Source organism: Notamacropus eugenii, chromosome 1 (assembly GCF_028372415.1).
Source record: "Notamacropus eugenii isolate mMacEug1 chromosome 1, mMacEug1.pri_v2, whole genome shotgun sequence".
NCBI classification, from domain to species: Eukaryota; Metazoa; Chordata; class Mammalia; order Diprotodontia; family Macropodidae; genus Notamacropus; species Notamacropus eugenii.
Window position 1 is genome coordinate 98,940,658 of NC_092872.1, and position 22,095 is coordinate 98,962,752.

Below are 22,095 nucleotides of genomic sequence, written 5' to 3' on the forward strand. Positions count from 1 at the left end.
ATATTTTTCCTCCCCTTTTTATATTTTTATACTCATTACAACCTTTTCTTAAAAATCAACATTATTTCTATTCATTCCCATCAGATTGCTTTTATGGTTTTCTAGTGTGGTAACGGTTGCTATCTCCAGATCTTAGACTATTCAGTTAAATCACTTGTGGGGATAGCACTAGATCTGGAGTCATAAGTCTTAGATTTGCCCCTGACTAGTTGTATGCTTGTGGGCAAACCACATCATCCTTGCATATTTAAATATCTGTTATCCATAAAAAACAATGTTGATGCTACCCACTGCAGACAGTTGCACTGAGGTTCAAATGAGATAACATATATATGGGGCACAAAAGGACTTTATAAATGCTGGTTGTTGGCTATTATATGATTATCGTTATTATGGTAAGAAGAAAGTGATAGGCAGAAAGAAAATACATGACAGTATTTACTTCACGGCAAGTTACCAAGTCATGTGTTAAGAGTGAAAGCTCAAAGTCTCTGGAAGGAAGGAGCACACTGGGGACATAATTTTTGAAAAAGCACGTGGGCACAATTTTTAAACCTCTGCCAGTCACAGATGCTTTGTTCAGTTAGTTCTATTTCCAGAGATCACTGACATTTTAACTATCAATAACATAGTAGCAGAGATCCCTTAGAGATACAATCATCATCCTCACCACCTCTCTTTCCCTCCTCTCCTCCCTTCCCCCCATTCTAACTGGCTCTCTTTGATAATGAACTTTTAAACTCTTTTAGGGAATATTCAGGGAATGTCGAGTGCACTCACTTAGACGCAGTAACAAGCATCACATTTCCTGAAACTCAAACACAAGGCAATATTTATTGAGCTAAATTGTCTCTTTATTAGGAAAACACCAACACCACATTCTTCAAAATTACTGGAATTTTATTTGCCTCAGGCTTATGACTTGCAACCAAAGACATTGTGCAAAGAAAGCAAAGATTAAGTACACTTTAGGGAAAAGGTGATAATCCACATTGGTAACATAGAAGATCAGTTTGATAAAAGAAGCCATCCATTACACTATATAGATTGCAATATTCAATAGCATTTTTCAACCAAACTTTTTAAAATCAAGAGCCAAAAAAAGGAGCAAAGTTTACAGTCGACATGAATCTGATACAATTCAAAAAGCATTTTTTTCAGAGATCATTGAGCATAAAGTGGAAAAATGTATATGGGGGCAGGGTGAAGTCTAACTACTGTACATTTATCAGCTATTAAACAAAGTTGCATATATGTACCACAGTGTAAAAAACAATACAGAACAAATAAAAACCTTGAAAATTGCCTGATGAAAAATAAAATAACCAGTGGCTTTTAATGGCTTCTCCTGGTTATCAGTGCTACAAAAGACACATTTTTCATCTTTCTGATGCTATGTTAAAGCATTTTAACAGTTGATAACACCAGGCACACTCAAACCATTACCAAACTAAACCCAACCCATAGAAATATACTATCAACCCACATATTTTCCATCAAAAGCTTATTTTTATTCAATCTTAGAGGCCCATTTGGTCACAATATTTTACAAATTTTTTTGTGTATTTTTTCATTTTCTTTTTTACACCATGATATCATATGTTTGTCTGGCACTATCCTAAAGCTAGTTTATAGATGATGAGAATACAGAAACAACCCAATGTCTATCTGACAAAATGAATTCACTGGGTATAAATGGGAGAGGGGAAGGAGTTCATTTCTACCAGGAAAAATGTCCTATATGGATCACTCGTCATCAGTCCCACTTGCTTCTGACTGATCCTGTAGGTCAAATAAAAACAAAAAAATACATCAAATAAGGGTAAAAATTCTGACCATCTTAAAAATGTATGTTAAAATACAATGTAGGAAGAAAGAAATATAATGAAAATGAGCTTTACTACAAGGCTCTTCGCTAGCTGGAAAAGCAAAAAGAAAGAAACCTATTGGAAGCACTATATCCTTTTTTCTTTTTTTTTGCAGAAAAAGGTATCCTAGGGAAAATACTCAGAGCTAGAAATCTGGTTACATGCCTCATCTGCCAATATTTCATCCTCTCTTCAGCCCTGCATTGACAGACTTGGTAATTACTCTCATTTTTTGACATGGTGTTTTATTAGATGGGTTCATCGGGTTCATACATGAACATTACTCATTTGGATATCCCATGATTTCACACAAAAATCTTTATGTGTCTTCAATGCCTAGATTATGGATTATGGGTAGGGTTTGATGATAACTTTGAAACTTTCCCTCTGAGAAGCCAAAGGGAAAAATAAACTCTTAAGCCTAGAAAATGTAAATTCTCTTTCTTGAAAAGAGACAGGGAGAGAGAAAGAATGGGGGAGGTGAAGAAGAAAAATGAGGAAGAACAACGAAGAGAGAAAGAGAAGAAAAGCCAGCCGAGACACGTTAAAGGAGGAACTCAGCACTCTCCTGGTTTATCTATGGCAAAGGTACCGTCTGCTTTAATCCCAAATTCCTGAAATTAAAATGAATTCATTTTCCAAAATTTATAATTAAATTTAAATAATTAAAAACGATTCCTCCATTACACTTTTAGTTTTTAGGCCCTCTGTCTTAGTTTTCAATTTCTTTAAAGGGAGATGAAAAACAATCTTAGTTTTAAACGATGTGCCTCAGTTTCCTTTCTGGTCAATTCTGTGCATTTCCATAGAGTCAGATAACACTTCTCTTCCATCAGACTTCAGATGTCAGTTCCCCATTCGACCTCACTGCTTCATCACCCACAGAGTCACTAAAACACTCAATACTTACGTTCTCATCCTGCTCTTCGTCGCTATCGTAATCACTCACAACAGGTTTGGCTTTTCCTCGGCTCTGCCTCTTCTTGCCTTTTCCTTTGTCCCGGCCTTTCTCATCTTTTTTATTAAGCTTGATTTTCACTTTCACAGATTTTGCTAGAAGGAGAAAACCACCCATTAAGTCCCAAGAAATGCTTCACTTCCCCCTAGGCAGTCAAAGATGTCTGACCATACTACAAGAGGAAGGGTGTGCTAGAGACATGAGAGGCCAAGACAGGAGGCCAGAGTCCCGAGGATTTGTTTTCATTCTGCCACCAGCTCATGGAGTGACTGTACACAAGTTATTCACTTCCTTCTGCCTCAATTCTGGCATCTAAAAACACAGAAAATGATCTTTCCCATCTAACAAGACAGGAGGGTTGGAGGAAAAAGTGAGAGGAGGGCAATTCCATCTTAGTCCTGGGTTCTTAAAATTAAATTCCATAACTGAGTCATTATTACAATGGAGTCTATTAAAAATGTCTCTCCAACCAGAAGCCACTTGATCATAGATCATCAATCCGAAGTACTTTATGTCTCAGCCCACATATACTATCTCAGCTATGAATTACCATGCTAATGCTCAACTATTTGTTCTTTATCATCTCTATTAACTATACACAGAAAGCAGTTTCACATCACACCAAATACTCTTCCTGAAGACTTTCTATTCAAACACTTTTCCACTACATTCCCCATGCACTCATCTGGGTCTGACCCCAGGATCAATCAGTCATATGGGCCACCTGCTTTGTCCTGGAACAGATCCTAGGTTCCCTCAATTTCCAGGAGCATAACCTTGGTGAGGGGCTTGCTTCTTCATCCCCTGGGTCTGACTGGAACCTTCTGCCTCATATTTAGTTAGCTGATTTCCCAAGATGTTAGAGAAAAATCACTAACGAAGATGTTCTTGTCTACATGATGGAGAACAGTGTTGAAAGATGTCACAATGAAAATAGAAGCTGCAGGTAGCCCATTACGCAAATCTTCCATAGCTTTTGCTTTCTCTAACAAGGAAATTGTTCTTTAGACTGGGAAGGATAAAACAAAACAGGTTAGCAGAGAACTGAAATCCAGGATAAATGAGATGGTAAGAGAGCATCTAGCTTCCACCAAATGAGATCACATCCCCATACCTAGACAGACTACATCACAGGCCACTCAGCTACAGTTGGTAATCTCTGAAAAAATACAGAGTATGGGAGAGATGATATATGAGTGAAGATGGGTAAATGTTGTCCTGATTTTCAGAAAAGTAGAACCATATAGACTGGCAAGCTTGACTTTAACTCCTGGCAAAAATCCATGACATATTGTCACAAAGATAAACTATGAGAATTTAGAAAAGGAAAACACTAACTTCTAAGAGCCAATGTGGTTTCGCTGAGAACAGTTCATTTCCAGACTAAGTTTGTTTCTTTTTTGACAGCATTACCAGACTAGATCAAGGGAATGCTGCGGACATTGTATATAACTGGATTTTGCCAAAACACCAAAGGACAGTCATTAATGAGTCTCAACATGGAGGGAGGTCTTTAGTAGAATGTCCCTTAGTAGATGTGTTTTTAGCCCTGTAGTCTTTTAACAATCTTATCAATGACCTAGATGATGGTATAGATGGCATGTACATTAAAAGAAAAGATGACATAAATCTGGGGGCATCAGTTGTGCTGTTCTAGAAAAGATTGAGACATGCTAAAAATAACACACCTAATTTAATAAGATAAAATTTAAAGGGGATAAATGCAAAGTGCTATGTCCAGGTTCAAAAAATCAATGGCATGAGAGAAATAAGGAATGGCTATTCGATAGTTTAAATGAAAAAGACCTAGGAATTGAAGTAGATTGCAGTAAACATCAATAATCTGACATGAAAGCTGGAAGAGGTAAGATGCACCTACACTGCAAGGAGAGTTTCCCACAGTAATAGTCTCCACCCACCTCTAATCCTTCAGGCTTCATCTGCATTCAGTTTTGTATATTGCTTTTCAAAGACATTGACAAAACGCAGGGGAACGGAAGGGTCACCAGGATCCTAAGGGAACTGAAAACTGTAGCAAAAAAGGATACATTGAAGGAACTGGCCAAGATTAATCAGGTTCAGAGAAGAAATGAGCTCATGGGAGGTGTGATGAGAGCTGCCTTTATACATTTTAAGGAGCTTACATGGAATAAAGCTGAGATGTGTGTGTTCTAGATAGCACCAGAGGGCAGAACTAGGAACAGTGAAGGGAAAATGAGGAGAGGCAGACTTCAGCTGAATCTAAAGAAACATTTCCTGTAAGTAGACCTGTATCTGACATAAGGATGGCAAAGAAGACAAAAGGAGAAAGCAAAACTTGTTGGAAAACCTGTGAGAGAACAGGTATGCTATTGCCTTATTGGTGGAGATCTGAACTATGTTTCAAACATTCTGGAAAAAAAATTGGAAATAGGTTCCAAACTGGCCATGCCCTTTGACTCAGTGATACTACCATTAGGCATATATCCTAAGCAGATCAAGGACAGAGACAAAGGACTGACATGTAAATGAATATTTATAGTAGCATTTTTCTGATATAAAATGGGAAACAATAGATGCCCATTAATTTGGAAGTGGATGAACAAATTGTGATAATATGAATGTAATGGATGAATATGGATTCAAAGAAACATGGGAAACTTTGTACGGACGGATCCACAGTGAAATAAACAGGACTATGAGAATAAATTACATGATAACAACATCAAAAAAATGAAGGAACATAATTTCCAAAGACCTCAAAACACTGATCAAGGTAGTTAACAATAAGGGCCTTAAGAGACTAATAATAAAACATATGTCCCAACTCTTGAAATAGAAGTAACAGACTAGTGAATGAGATACACATTCTCAGACATGACCAATGTGTTTTTTTCCCCCAGACTATACTTACTTGCTACAAGGGAGAGCAACTTCTCAGTTGGGAAAGGTTAAGTCAACAAGTATAGATAAGCAAAATAAGAGCATCAATAAAATACTTTAAAAATGCACAGAAGTAGACAAAATGTACAGAGGAGACACAGACAAATAGAGTAGCTTCATTACTCCCTTGTTAAATTACACACACACATACACACCTTATACACACATACGTGCTGCTTTAAAAATAGGCTATACATAAAATTCAGAGTTTCTTATGTAATATTTCTTTGGATATTTGAATGTTTGTGTTTGAATGAATGAATAAAGAATTTATTAGGCACTTACTATGTGCAAGACAGTTTCTGTTCTGAAGAAGCTCACCTTCCAATATAAGGTTTCAACTGCAAGTCAGAGAAATGTCCCAGGGTCCTTAGGTACAATGGCAAAGAAGATGCTAATGCTTAAAATCATATCAGTTTCTAGTGCTGGACTATCTGACAGCACTAAGGACCTTCTTTGGTGACAAGGACTATTTCTCCTGGGTCTTTAGTAACCACAACAACAGCTGCAGGAGCAGTTTCAAGGCTGCGTCTCCATAGGAGTTGCTTCTTAGGATAGTGGTCAAGGCCCCTGGACTGAAGACACTGCCATTCTTGGGTTCCAGGTCTTGGGTTGTCCTCATCAAATCTGAAGGGAGGTGGTGGATCAAGATGGTGGTGATGGCTTGACTTGCCTGGAACAAGCTGCCTCCTATATCTCCCTTGGGCTACCCTGCTACTTCAGGTAGGGCAGCTTGGTGGTTAGTAGTTGATGGGGACAGTTAGCTCCTTCTCCACAGGAGTAGCTTTATATGATGATGAGCAGGAGGGCAGAGTTGAAAGCAGGACTGATAATTGGGGGGGGGGGGGGTACTGCTGCCCATCCCAGGCTTTTTGTGCCTGTTGGTTGCAGGCAATGATCACTGCTGGTAGTGATGAGGAAGGTGGGCTCCCTTTCCATACTGTTACATTCACAATAAAAAGGAAAATTTAAAAAACCAACAATAACAAAAAGAACTCTACCAATCAGACCTAACCAAAAGGGAAGTGACAGTGGTAGTCTTTCCATCACTGGATGTATTCAAGAGAAGACTGGATGGCTACTTATCATGAGTATAGTATCATGAATCTCTTAGTGAGTTCAGCTGAACTAGATAAGTGGTGAGGTCTCTGCTAGGTCTGAGATCATTTTATTCTCTCCATAGGAGAAAGTCATTACAAAATCAATGAAAACATCATGGGAGGGGAACCATTTGACACTTGACTCTGTGACTAAGATTAGGGTCTGGGAATAATTCTAATCCATATCCCACCATAAATGGAAGACAGGAAGAGCAGGCTATAAAGTAGACTACTAGGAGTGTCCTTATAGAAGTGATCTTCATTTCTGAAGATAAAAAACTGACTAAAATCACCAGGAAATCATAGTTGGTGGGCTTGCTTAAATAATGTTAAAATGATATTGAATCACATACCTAGAAAGGGTCTTAGAAAACAGCTAATCCGAGCTTGTTTTACAGATGAGAAAACATCCTCAGAGGCTAAATGATTTGTTCAGGAGTACACAGCTATCTAATGGCATAGTAAGGAGAGATAATTCTAAGAGAATATAAAATTTCTTGTTTAGGAGCCTATGTAATGGGGTTTGTATCATATATAATAAAAAATTTCTGGAAATAGCATGTGTAATTTGATGGGGGCAGTTGAGCATTTATGGCTATATTTCAAAATTAGAAAGGTAGTACTAAACTACAACTTGACAGAATACCATAATAAAAGTTAAAATGAAATTAATTAGCAGGGAATGAGGGGAGAGGAATGCATACATTTTTCAAGGATACAAAAATGATTTAGAAATAATGCCTAACAACAAATGGGCCCTATTGTGAACAGAGAAGTACAATAAAGTATAAGACTGAAAGGGTAGATAATTAAAATCTACAAAACATCACAAAGTACATGGATAAGGTAAATGTAAACTGCGGTCTGGAAGAGGCATTAGATTCATTCTACTGGGCCCAAGACAGCAGAAACAAAAGACATCACCGAGAAGAATATTTAGACTCATTGTATGGGAACAACTTCTTTGCAATTAGCTCTGTCCAAAAATGAAGTAGGCTGCAGAGGAGGTTGGGGATTCCCCCTCTCCCATGAAGCAAAGCATGGCCATTTGTGGTTTCTAGTTCAATTATGCATTGGATTAGATGGCCTCTATTGTGCCTGCCAGATCAGAGGTTCTGTAATTCAAATATATTTATTAAATTCTAGATTATCAGAACTAGACAGTGGGCTTGTAATGGCTTGTAATTTAGGACAAATAAAAGGAAATACTATTTTATTCAGCACACAGTAAACTTCTGGAAATTACCATTACTTGAAAATATAGATTAAAATGTAGTTAAATTAGTGCATGGCATGTATGAATGACTGTTCTACTCTGATGCCTCATCATGATGTAGAGGTCACCCTTGGTTTTCAAAGAGGATGCCAGCAGAGCATAAACTTTTAAAGGTCCTATACCAATGTGGAAAGGCTTGAAGTACTGGTCATGGTGATGGCTTGTATGATTACCAGTCAGCTAAGAGATGTTCTTTACCAGGTGGTTCAGAGAGAGAAGTTGGAGGCCACAGCAACTCTCAAAGAGTATCCATTAAGTCTGAGAAAGGTTGTGATCTGCATCAATGATGGCAATGCTCACAATGAGGAAATCACCACTCCTTCCACTATTCCCCCATCTGAGGGCTTTATAATGGAGATTGTAATTAGATCACATCTTTAACTTGTAGAACTAATATTAGGGAAGACAGCCATGCTCTTTCATAAAAAAATATCTTGATGGCTGGACAATGGGTCTGAACCAGCACAAAGAATTCCTACATTCATGTTCTTAAACTTGGATAGAGGGTATTAAAATGAAGGGCAAACCTGAGAGAAACTACATATGCTTCACAAGTTTGCAAAGGCTCCTCACACAGCCCTGAAATAACTCTAGGAAGGGTGAAGAGGCAAAGAAATGGGACAATTGGACCATGCGGATTACCCTCAGATTCGGATTCATCCTCATCTTCCTCTTCTTCCTCATCATTGCTTTCATCTTCACTCTCTTCTTCTTTGGCAATTTTCTGCCGTGCACTCTTAAACACTGATTGTAGAACGATGGAATCCTCATAGATCTACAGATTTAAAATTAAATCATTAAGTTAAATGAATTAAAATCATATCTGTTAAAGTTTCAAGTTATTTAAACAAAACAATTCAGACTTTTTTCCCAAGGAAACAATGACATTTATATGAATTCTAAGAAATGACAATATTGATTATTAATATCCCACACCAAACTAACCTAAACACATTTAGTAGCGTATGGAACTCTGTGTTCTAATGGGTAGGGAGAATCCAATTCAAATGATCTACAAGGTACAACAGAAAGTTACAATAAAGTTTTCTTGGCAATAAAAATACAATTTATTGAAACAACTTGTATTAATAGGTCCTATCCTACAAGAACTCCTGCCTAAGAATCATTTTGAGACTTCAGATGTTCTCTAATCAGTTGATAAGGACAGATGGAAAGATAAATCAAACTGACATATAAAAGATTAAGGAATTTAGAGTGACCTCTGTTGCATCAACTGGCAGAGGCAATGAAACAGCACTTTCCCTCCCCTTTTTTTCAGTATCAATATTTACGGCCAAGGATACAGATTGGAAATAGTAATAACTCACATTTATATAGCGTTTTTATTGTTCATGAGTCAAGTCAACAAGCATTTATTAAACTCCTATGTGTGATGCCCCTCTTCCCTCAAAAGAAACAGTACCCTTTTCTTAGTCATGAGAAAAGCTCACGATGCCTTTGAAATCAGACTTCAACTGAAACTACTCTCTCAAAAGTTACTGGTGACTGACAAATCCAAAGGCGTTTTGTCAGTTTCCATACTTTACCTCTGCTCTATCTACCTCCCTCTTCAACCTCATGCTTTGTTTTCTTTTGACTTCTAGAATACAAATCTCTCTTGGTGTCAGGTAATCTCTTATTTCTTGTTGGATTATCATCTACCCTCTAAATTTGTATGTACCCCAAGGTCTTGTCCTGGGTTGTCTTCTATTTTCTTATGAATTCCATTAAAATCTCTAGGCAGTCGAACACCTTCCTTTCCTTCCCCTTCCCCTTCCTTCCTTCTTTCTTTCCTTCCTTTCTTCCCTTCCTTCCTTTCCTCCTTCCCTCCCTCCCTCAATTCTCTTGCCAGAAACTCTATGCCTACAACATTCAAAGACTACCAGGCATGTCCACCTGAATACCTTGTCAGCATCTCAAACTCACTATTTCTAAACCCATCATGCTTCCAGACTCTTCTATTTTTGCTGAGAACAAGACATGCTCTTAGAAATGAATACAAGTTCAAAACTTGAGAGGCCTCATAGATATTTCCTTTTCCCTCAGGCCACATGGCAAATCACTTGCCAAGCCCTGTTCATTCTGCATCTATAATATATGTCCCAACCACTGCTGTCTGCCATTCTACATAGCCACCAACATGCCAGTATAGCATTTTGCCTATCGCAGTGAAGATGACATGTTTCCATTCATTATACTTCGTTACCTATGGACATTTATTAAGGGAGCTTCCTGATGGCAGTTTTGCTTAGATAAAACACATAATAGAAAAACATACTGCCATCCTTATGACCTTATGTTTAATGTTTGTAACAAGAACTCCTGCCTTAATTAACAGCAAGGTCAGCTTATTGATGTCATAGATGATGAACTACTTGACAAAAATAAAAAATAAAAAACCAAAACTCAATACCACAAATACAGAAATAAACAGAATATCTCAAAGTTTCCAAATGTATATACGTATCCAGAATAATGACAAAACCCAGGATGCCTGACGCTTTCTGGTAGATGTTTAGTAATAGGAGTATAACTATACTCAAAATGTTTTTAAAAACTAGGTTTAAGGATCAAAATGCTTTATTCAAAAGAAAAGACTTTGAAGCTTAAAAATGTTTAAGTGAACTGAATCCAACCTGTGATCCCTCCAAGTTGAATGTTTGAGCATTATGACAGAGGAGCATAACATCTTTCTCCAAATCACCAAGGCTCCGGTATTTGTGATTACGGATTCTTTCCTAATGGAATTTTTAGATAAAATGGAGGAGAGAAGAGAAAACATAAAATGAGTGATTCTGTTAACAATATGTGTAGCCTGATCCTTTCTTTGGGCTCTGCAGGAATAACCCTCCTACAAGTTACGTTTCTTTCCAAGGAGGGAGTTTAGAGTGGGGAGGTAGCAATAAAGTGAGAAAAGGAGGAGAGAAAATTTTTGAAAGAAAATACAATATTATCTGAGGTCTCTGTACAAAATCTACCCATAATGTAAGTTACAGGGATTCTCAAACCCATCCAATGACATGTTCTAGATAGGCTGACATAAGTTTCAACTTATGGGCTACCCTCCCCCGCCCCACATCCCTGGTTGCACCAAGCCACTTCAGCTAATTTGTACACCTCTTCTCAAGTTTGACACTAATTTTTTTTAAAGGAAGCTTGCTTTCAAACATGACACCTACCTTTATTTTTTTGAAATCCACTGGCTTCCTAATTAATTCATAGTACTCTGGTAATTCTTTCCTTGATGGAAGTTGAATGAAGACTTCACTTAACTGTCGCCCTGAACTGAAAAACAGATCAAGCAACACTCAGTAAGGAATTTTTCTTTACAGTAAATGTGAATAAAACAAAATAGATAGACTGTATTATGAAATGCACAGGAATATGGGACTCCTTAAATCAATACAAAATCCACCTGCCTTATTAGTCAATATACTTTGTTGTCACTTCAAAGTCAAATGAAAGCATCAAAGACCACAACTCCTATCACATTATATGCAAAAGCCATTTTGAATTTATTTTTCAGAGCAAGCAAATCTCTTCCTCTCCTTTGGGAGCATTTAAAAGCTTTCTATCAACAGAAAATCAGATATTTAGAGAAGCAACAAATCTTCAAGCTAAAGGAGAAATGGCTAGTTTTCTTCAAAAATTCATTGTAAATTCTGACCATTATTTATAATAATTTATTATAGATTGCCTTAACCTAAAATGTATTTTATGTGAGTGTGTATGTATGCATATAAAATTTATGTGAGTAGGTATATATGTATATAATTCAATTCTGTCCTTTTTCAAAGAATGCTCATGTTACAAACCACATATATCTTGTATTAATATCCAGAGGAAACCTTGCCATGTCTGCCTAAATACACTTCTCTGTACAGAAGGCAGTTTATGTATTTTTTTAAAAAGAAAATTATTTTGAAAGTGAAAAATGGATCCTATTCCTGAGAAGTATACTTAAAATCTATTGAAGATACAGACATATATTTGAGAGCATTTTCAGAGCACAAAAATGTCTGGAAGTTATTAATTTTTAAAACAGACTTGAGATCGTGAAGTATTTTTTCATCAGAAATTTAGCCTAAATGCCATAATGAATAAACATGAATATTACTTAATACTGGAGCTTATGTATATGTATATGTATACATACACATATATATGTATATATGTTATGCATATTTATACATAAAGATATTCATCATTTAGTTGCATGAACTGGACTATTTAGATCAGCATCAGCTTGTGAAAAAAATAGAATCTCAGAATGATGCCATCTCCTACTCCCTTTGTGTAGCCAAAGATAATCACAAAATATTACAAACTGCTTCTCTCAAAATTCCAGAAAGCTCTTCCTGGGGGGAGGGCTGCTAGAATGTTAGAAGGTAACAGTTAGGCATGAGTGACAATATGCTGTTTTAATCCATATTCCCAGTTGAATAATTAAAAAATAATCATAATGACAGTTATCATAAAAAACATGCGCAGTAACTTAAATGGTTGCTTAGCAACTAGAAGGAAAAATGCTGAAGTGCAAAAGGGGCCTGCATAAATTAATAGAAATGTCTCTGTCAGAGGGATGAGTGAAGTTCTCTCCTGCAGTAGGTCACCTTTTTTAAAAATGCATATGTGCAGCTCATGAATACTCAAACGGAGTCAAGAACCCAGGAGGGACAGGACTACTGTTGCCTAGGGAAATGGACTTTTACTCAAGAATCACTAAGTGTTTAATTAGGCTGTTTTAGCAGAAGCTGGTGCTTTAATCTCATCCAATTGAGAAATGCACATATGTGTGTTCTTCTACAAATTTTCTCTCATAGGTCATGATGGAAACACAATTTATTAATATCTGAAACATAGAATTACAATTTCTGCTCTTGCCATGTAAATTTAAAACTGTTTATTTTCTCTACAATGACCATCTGAAAGAAAACTGAAAGGTACATACAGATTTTAGATCCCCCTGCCCCATTTCTTGAAACAGTTTCTTTACAACCAATAATCATCGATCCAAAAGGGTGGGGACCCTGTAATTTTGGATGAAATACTTCAGCATCTTCATGGTGTTATTTTTTACTTTGCCAATAGATGGTGTCATTTTTCTATTGATGAATTACAAGTGCATCTTTTATATCAAGATCTATAAATGACATACTAAATTTGGACTGAACAATGGCACGTTTCTGACCGATGATTTCTAATAATAGAAGGCATGCAGAATCTTAGAATGAGCAGTCCTGTTACACACCTGATCCTGAATGGATCTAGTTTACAAAAACAGACAAGCCCTGTTCCATCCCAATTAACCAATTAGAAATAATGAATCAGAATTGAATGATTCATTATTGGAAAGGAAGGAGTTAAATGTAAAGTTTAACAAATAAATATACTTAATTAGTTTCATAGATGAAAGCTTATTGATTTTAACCCTTCAACTGAATTTTCCATTCTATTTTCTGATACTAGAGAGAATTGGCATTCTAATTTGGGGAGAAATGAATTTGACAGGAAGCTTTGTGTGGTTTTTTGTTTTGTTTTTTAGGGTTTGCATTGTAGCATGGAGGATGATGAATCACTGGGAGCTTTTCTTCCTTCTAGAATTTACATTATAATATGAGGGACAATGGATTTCACCAGAGGTTTGTTGTTGTTATTGCCACAGTGAGGGGAGGGTGTGTGTGTGTGTGTGTGTGTGTGTGTGTGTGTGTGTGTGTGTGTGTGTGTGTGTGTGTGTGATTATGAATTCTGGAGTGTAGACTGACTTATTTTTATCTACCAAAGTATAATTCAATGAATATTTTAGACTTCTACTACATGCTAAATACTTTAGGAAATGTTGCTTCATTCTATATATCCAGTATGGAGGCAAACAAAACAAATTTTGCCTTCAAAGAGCTGAGGAGTATGTGTGTGTGCATGTGTGCGTGTGCGTGTGCGTGCGTGTGTGTATGTGTTGAGGGGGGTGTTTGTGGGTGTGAGTGTGAGTGTGTTGTGAAGGGGCAGGGACAAGAAAACAAGACCTATATATAACTATGGTTGCTTTCCTTTGTACTCTAAGCAGACCAAAATGACACCACAAAAGTCAGGGTCAATGTACAGTGAATCCCACTGTGACTGATCAGATCAATATGAGTTCAGAAGACTTTCCCACAAGTTGGGTACAAATAGCACATGTTAGTAAGAATGTTAGTAAGTGCTACAGAAGTTGTACAAACGAAATGCTATGACAATTCCAAGGAAGCCTTCCTAACTGGACCTACTCTACCTGGCCACCAATCCTCTTGCCTGCCTTTCTCCATTACCCAACAAATGAAATGATTCAGTGAGATCAGGGTCTTCGGCACACACCCACCTGCTCTTTGCAGCTTCTGTCCCACTACAATGTCCTCCATCCTTATTACCTGTTGAAATCTTCATCTTTCCCAGGCCAGCTCAAGTTCTAATTCTCTGAACTTCTACTGCCATTACAATACAATTCAGAACTGAATGTTAGCTCCCTCAGTGGGCTGCTTTTTTCTTTCCAAGTAAACAAATTTCACAAGAGTAGATAGAGAGCTAATCTCTCATCAGACTTAGGAAAATGTTAAGAAACATAGTGGACACTCTCAAATAATTAATTGGTTTTCATTTTTTTCTTTACCTCTAACTTTAAAAGATATCACTTTTGCTTTTCTTTAAATAGAAAGTTGATGAAGTCTGAGGTTCTCAGCCTTTCCCAAAGGCTTTCAAAGATAAACTTTTTAAATACTGGAGGTTTTTTTTTCAGTACCAGAAAGATTTTGAAAAGTGCTAGACAATGGACTGATTGTATAATTAATCTGTAAAAGGTGCTCTGTTTCTATTGAAACCATTAGGCTTACCTTAGAGTTTGTCCCCTCCCTCCCATTGTGTCATTTGACTGAACTGTTACATTTGAGGACTGAGTACCTTGGAAATAAGTACAAGTTATCTTCTAGAGAGGCACTTATTTCCATGATAAGAAAAAAAAATGAACACTGAAGGGGAAGAGTGACCTACTGATGCAATTAATTCTAGACCAATTTATTACAACTACATATTGTTGCAAGAGAAGTGTGCTACTAAAGACCATAAGGATGACAAAAGGTGAAGAAAATTCTGTAATGCCAACAAAAGGTCACGAAAATTCTAAGTATACATGTAGAAAGGAAGCAGGATATGATTTAAAGAACACCAGATTTGGGAGTTAAGGATTCATGTATAGATCAGCTATGAAATTACACTGTGACCTTCATCTCTTTGGGTTTCCATTGTCACATCTATAAAATGAGAATAGATGTTCTCTAAGGCCACTATCAACTCAATTATATTAATGAAGAAAACAAAAGAGCAAATACTGATGAGAGAGGTCAGGAAACAGCCACATTTTTATTCTGTAAAACTATATTGTACAAGGAAACATACAATGAAGTCCAGTTCAAGCTATGTGTAGATTAGATCAGAAAGCAAACTGCTTTAAATTCATTTTGTGGACTGCCTGCAAGAACAGTCAAAGTAATAAGTAAATGTAACAAAGTGACTCTATAAAGTCCTCCTCTGATGCCCCATACAAGTCTGGAAAGCAATGATAAGTTCTTAAAAGATCATGCCAACAGAGAAACACCAAGGGAGGCTCTATCATTCTGGAAAAGCCTCAACTATGGCTCTAGCAATAGAAAATGTCTGTTTTCCAAGAACTAGCCTATCCAGGTATGGAGAAGATTCCATTTGAATTCCTTGACCATGATAATCCAGGAAAAAAAAGAAAAAAGACAAAGTGACCCCCAACCTCATGTGACTGACCCCTTTCTGTTTCTATAGTGATAGTCATAAAGTAGTTATACCCAAGAACTGGTTTTTAAACCACCAATAAACATCAGTTCAATCCATTAGTTCTCTAAATGTGATATCCTTGTCCAATGGCGAGTGGATAAGCTACGGAAGCAGTTGAATCTTATTTACCTTGACATCTTTTCCGTAAATAAAGCCAACGCACAAAAGGAAGATATAGCTATATAGGAGGATAGAGGAAAATAAAATCACGTTTATTTTAAAATCATGAACTGATTACTGTTTCCTTTAAACCCTTCCCTCTTCTAAACGAAGGTGCCACCATTATCCAGTGTCTCAGGTTCATAGTCTTAGCATTGTCCCTGACTCCTTATTTTCCTAAACATTTCCAATCAATCATCACATTTTGCCATTTCTACATTCACATCTCTCATGTCTAAACTCTTCTCTCTACTCAGTTGCCACCTTGGTTCAGACCCTTGTCTCCTCTTATACTGATGATTACAACAGCCTGCTAATTGGTCTCCCTGCCTCAAGGCTCTCACCAGTCTACCCAGTTCTATACCTTGCTGCCAAAGAAATTTTCTTCAAGTTCAGAATTGCCCACGTGATGTTCTCATTCAACCAACTCCAGTGCTTTCCCTTTGCCTCTAGGATAAAATATAAACTCCTTTGTTTTATACAACCTGCCCCAAATTTATCTTTCCAGTCTCACTGGACATTACTCCCATTCCCACATTTTGCAGTCCAACCACACTAGCTTTGTCTCTGCTCCTGGTACAGAAAGGCACTGGACCTCCCATCTGTGGTCCTTTGCACTGTACATCCTCCATAGATGGAGTGCATTCTCCTCTGAGAGTTTCTCTCTTTTAAGATGCAGCTCAGGCACTTCTACATGAAGCCTTTCCTGTTGCTCCCAATTGCTAGTGTCCTGCCTTCCAGACTGCTTTGGATTTAACTATTGTGTGTATATGATATTTATGTACATATATTTATAAATTTCATATTTATGCTGTCTATACTTTTAAAAAGGAAACTTTTTAGTGTTTTATTGTTATATTGCCTAAATATCCCCACTCTACATCTTCCCTTCCCTCTCCCAGAGAGCCATTCCACACAACAAATAATTTTGCTGTATTCTTAAAAATATACTTATTGTCTCCCTCAGAATGTAATCTCATTGTGAATAAGGTTGTTTCATTCTTTCAACTTTTATCTGCCGGGCTTGCTTAGCACCTGGTACGGTGTAGGCACTTAAGAAGTGTTTGCTGATTGATGTATCTGAAGGTCACCAGAAACATTGAATGGGTTGTTTAGTCACCTTGGTATACAGTGTCCCTAAGTATTTACAATATGATCACCATGGAAGTCATTTCAGTTTATGCATCCATCGTTTATTGCAGAGGATGAAGAAGTAAATGAAATTCTATGAAGACTTTAAAAGCATCTTACAAATCAACCACGGCATGTCTGCATGTTTTGATACTCTGTGACTTCAGTGAAAAAGCGGACATCAGAGAGTATGAAAAATATGTTGCAAAATATGGTTTAAGAGTAAGAAACAAGAAAGGCCACAGACTTGTATGATACAGAAACCTTAAACTTATATGTTGTGAAGATGTTCTTTGAGTAAAAAACCAAAAAGTGCTGGTCACAGGTAGCACCAAGTAACACAATGAAATGAAATTAATAATATTTAAATGACCAGGCAATGATCCATTACTGACATGCATGCCACCCCCAAATCAGCTGTCCAAGTATAATCCTGGAGTTGGAGCAAATATCAAAATTAACCCAAAACAAGAAATACTAAAATTTAGAAAATGATAGGACATATGATTAAAATAACTCCTCACCTACTTAAAACAACAGCTCCTACCTAAAACAACAACTTACCTACTTAAATAAGCTGTTTGTGCAAACATGACAACAACTAAGAAATGTATAAAGCAACAGACATCAACCCAGGTTGAAGCCATTTCTTTAAAAAATTATTAATTCAAATGAATTTCAAAAACATGAAGATCAAAGAGCCAAGAGACATATAAGCAGTCCCTGACACCACTGGTTTAGAATATATACTTATTTGTAAAATTTTACCCAGAATCACCTCCAGAAAGGGTGAAAAGGGAAAGAAAAGGAAGTTTAACGATGACAAGATGTCCAAATATGCAAAGTCATCTCAAGAGCAATTAAAGATAAAACTGGAATGATGAAAACAAACAGGTGAAAATGATTAAAGCTCCATAAAGACCTTTATATAACAAGTTCTTTCATATGGGACAGTGAGGCTACTACAGTAAGTCTTTAACATCATTTTCCTCCCAAAGATGCAGAAATGTCACTTTAGAAAACAAGACAGAACAAGCAGCTGGACTAGACCAGTCTGTGCTGATGACAACACATTTTGATGTTGAAAAAAATGTTGGACCTTTTAATTAATTACCCAAAAGAGTTGACAGAGCGAACAACAATAATTACTGACCCACAAGCCTAGTTTCTCATAAATAGAAAGTGTTTATGAGAGTAATCTACACATTCATTAAATGTGTGCTTGCTGAAGGTATAAGAATATAATAAACAGAAATTTGCAAATTATATCCTATGGTAGACCACATCTTTACAATCACATATAATTAATTGAAGAGTACAGATAATATAAGATCCTACTGTGATTATTGTTCTTGACTGTTAAAAGAAATAATTCCTGTGGCATAAAGGGCTGACTTAAAGGCTCTCCACCAACAAGGTATTTTCCACGTATATGTCAAAATTATATGAGACTTTACAAGAGCTAATTTGTTTTGATAACTCTGATTATTAATATCAGACAAGACATAAAACAAAGAGACACAAGCTTATCAAAGGTTCCTGCCACTGTCATGGAAGATATCCAGTGCAGATTCCCTATTAAAAATGGATTTCAAACCAATGAATAAATTAAGGCATGTGAATAAAATGGAATGTAATCATGCCATAAGAAATGAATAAAAAAAGGGTTTTAGAGAAATCTGGGAAGATTCATGAACGGATACACAGTGAAGTGAGAACAATTTGTACAACAATGTAAAGACAAATAAGTCTGAAAGACTTAATAACTCTGGCCAATTCAATGAGCAACTCTATTTGGAGGACTACTGAAGAGTTATGCTACCCAGCTCTTGACAGAGAAGTGATAGATTTAAAATGTTACATGAGGTATGCATTTTTGGACATGGGCAACATAGAAATTTCTTTTGCTTAACTAAGGACAATTTTTTATGAGGGTTTTTTTTTTCTTTTCAGTGAGGGGAGTTGTTGAGGGAAAGAAAGCAAATGTTAATTGAAAAATTAAATTTTTAAAAATCCCCTTAATTCCCTATAGTTGATGAAGTTCCCCATATGCTCCTGTCTGTGGTTGTCATCGTGCTGACTGCCTCATGCTTGTAACGTTATAGAATCTCCTAAATAAAATTCATAATCTCTCAAAATGGATTTTATATATGTATATATGCACACATACACATCTAGAGAGTATCTGTGTATGTATATGCACACTATATAAGTATATGTATATATACACAATACACATATACCCACGTATGTATTATGTTTATTTATATATATGTACACACATGATTATATATACATATGCATATATATGCACATATATGTTTATATGTCTTGGACAATATATAAAGAAATATTGAGTTGGGCCCAGAATTGAATGGGAAGAAAAGAAGAATGTACTAGATTGCCTTTTTAAATCCTATATGTCTTTTAATAATGAAAAAGGCCACCTTTTAAAAACCAATATTCTCCTCATGATGTTAGATGACTGCAAGTCACAAAATGCTATAACCTCTGAAGAACCGAAATTAAAGATCAACCAAAGGGCATTTGGTGGCTGTGATCAAGCTACAATACTTTACATACAAGGGATTATACAAAGGAAAGCATGTAAAGACTGATATTAGAGAAATGCAAAATCAGAAGAAAATAAACATAGATAGACCATGTAGCAAGAACAAGCTATAACCAATTGACAACCAGCACATTTTACTGATACCAAGAAAATGAATATTAACCTGTGGAGTTTCTTGGCAGACATGGACAGCAGTTACACAGGATGCACAGGTGTGGTCTGGTTACAACAGATAGTACTGGAGGCAATGCCCATATTGGTGAATTTAAACAGTCATTGGAGTAATTAAATAATTGATTGCTTTTTATCTGAATCACAATTAACTGAAAATATACATTTCACAAATAGAAAAAGGGAAAAAGGCTGAAGATGTGAAATTTACATCTCTGTCAACATATTCTTTTTGGCCTATAGTCTAGGCAATATCCATGTTGTATAACAGATGAAACTTTCTTTTCATTAATAATAGCTAATGTGTTTTAAGGTTTGCAACATGCTTTAAACATCATATAGATATATGTGATCTGATCCTTCTGGCAATACAGGTATTTTTATTAACACTTTAAATATGATTAACCAGGTGCAGAAAGGTCATGTGATTTGCCCATGGTGGTAAATCAGTAAAATGTCAGAGGTGGATTTTAAACTGAAGTCTCTACTGATAGTATACATTATACTGCTCTATACATTATACTACTTCACCTCTCTCCCTAATAATTTTTCTCAAACAATTTTTTAAAAATCTAACATTGGATACAAAAACAGGATATATGTAAGAGTAGGAACAAATATGCAACTACATTTTTCTGAAAAGTATGTGTATATTCTTTGACTGTAAGTGACTTTGGTGACTTTGCACAGTCCTCTCAGTTAAATCCAATTCCTTTGCAAGTCACAGCTTTATCTTCCTGATACCAGGGTCCTCTTTGAGAACAAAGGAGTCTAGATACAGATGTCTAGAGAATTTTAGATTCTTTTAAGGATGATACTGACTACCTGGCAAAATAGATCTAAATAATAGATCTAGAAATTGTTGGCTGGTCCTGAAGGGACATTAAATGCAAATAACATCATTACAGCTTTAAGGACAGATAATATAAAGCCACTGGAAGAATTCAGATATTCATTAAAAAATATAAGGAACTTAGGAATTTTTGTCACTAAAATAGAGACAAAGACAGAAAATGGAAAACGATAAAAATAAAAATGGAAATTGAAGAAAAAAAGAGAAATGGAAAAAAATTAAAAATTAAAAAAAATTGTAGCTGCTACATTTCATATTCTTTATCACATGGTATCCTAACATTAAAGCACATAGGAAAAGGTAGTCATATGATCCAGTATTGGAGAGCTCTAGGAGCATGTTTTAAGACAGTGCTTTAAATCTACTCTGAAATTTTAAGTGAAAACAGATTGTTCCCCCTCAATCTTATATCTAAATTCAGTCTGTAAATAGCCTCTTGTGTTCAGAAAATTTGGTGCTTACTGGACTATTAGGAAATTAAATTCACACCTTCAAAAGGACACTTGAGAGACTTAGGTTGCAAAGACATCAATAAGTTCAGAACAGTTTGTTTACACTTGATGCCATATTAAAATTTCACAAATTAATCACAATAATACATGGCATTTATGTTGAGATGTAAAATTTACAAAACACTTCACAAATATTCAGGGTCTCTGGGACTTGGTTTTCTGAAATTCTGTATTCCCTATCATTACACTTTGCAAACTGTGCACAATGATCATTTTCCATTGTAAGGCAACAGTGGAACATGAAAAGAGGATATGCTTCACTTAAAAGAGTTCCTAGTTATGACCTTAATTCTGATGAATAAGGGATATGGAAATGATGGAGACAATGTGATAAAGTGACTATGTCATCTTGAACCCAACAATAGTGGGACTAAGCAAATATATTCTACAAAACAGATTTCAAAAAAAAAATGATTTTTTAAATTTTTGGTGCCCAAGTCAGAGGCTCATATGAAGAACAAAGCTCAATATAGGTGAGATACTCCATAAAAGATTACAAATTATTTTAATGAGGAAAAAAGGGTTGGTAGACCTATTAGATGCAATAAGATGCTAAGTTTTAAAAATTTGATCAATAGAACTGTCCACCACAATTTCAAATAGACTTGTGTTGAAATATATTATTTGCCTCCAAATACACAGCTGGTGGGTTCTGGGCTCAAACTGCAGATTGAGGCATGCTTCTCTTTCTTTTTCTTGTTTTCCACTTTCTTTTTGGGGAACATGGTTATTATGGAAAT

At 36.1% G+C, this 22,095-nt stretch overlaps 1 protein-coding gene across 11 annotated transcripts in view; it reads right to left on the reverse strand.

Moving 5' to 3' along the window:
- Positions 1-879: 879 nt before the first annotated feature.
- Positions 880-22,095, reverse strand: part of SMARCA2 (SWI/SNF related BAF chromatin remodeling complex subunit ATPase 2) — a 203,918-nt gene continuing 182,702 nt past the window's right edge. For all 11 annotated transcript variants that reach the window (XM_072610780.1, XM_072610788.1, XM_072610797.1 and 8 more), the window contains 5 exons: positions 11,304-11,409; positions 10,761-10,862; positions 8,767-8,899; positions 2,779-2,921; positions 880-1,782 (listed from right to left, as the gene is read on the reverse strand). In XM_072610780.1, the coding sequence (XP_072466881.1) occupies positions 1,747-1,782; positions 2,779-2,921; positions 8,767-8,899; positions 10,761-10,862; positions 11,304-11,409 (520 nt within the window). In that variant the 3' untranslated portion in view covers positions 880-1,746. The remainder of the gene's footprint in view (positions 1,783-2,778; positions 2,922-8,766; positions 8,900-10,760; positions 10,863-11,303; positions 11,410-22,095) is intronic.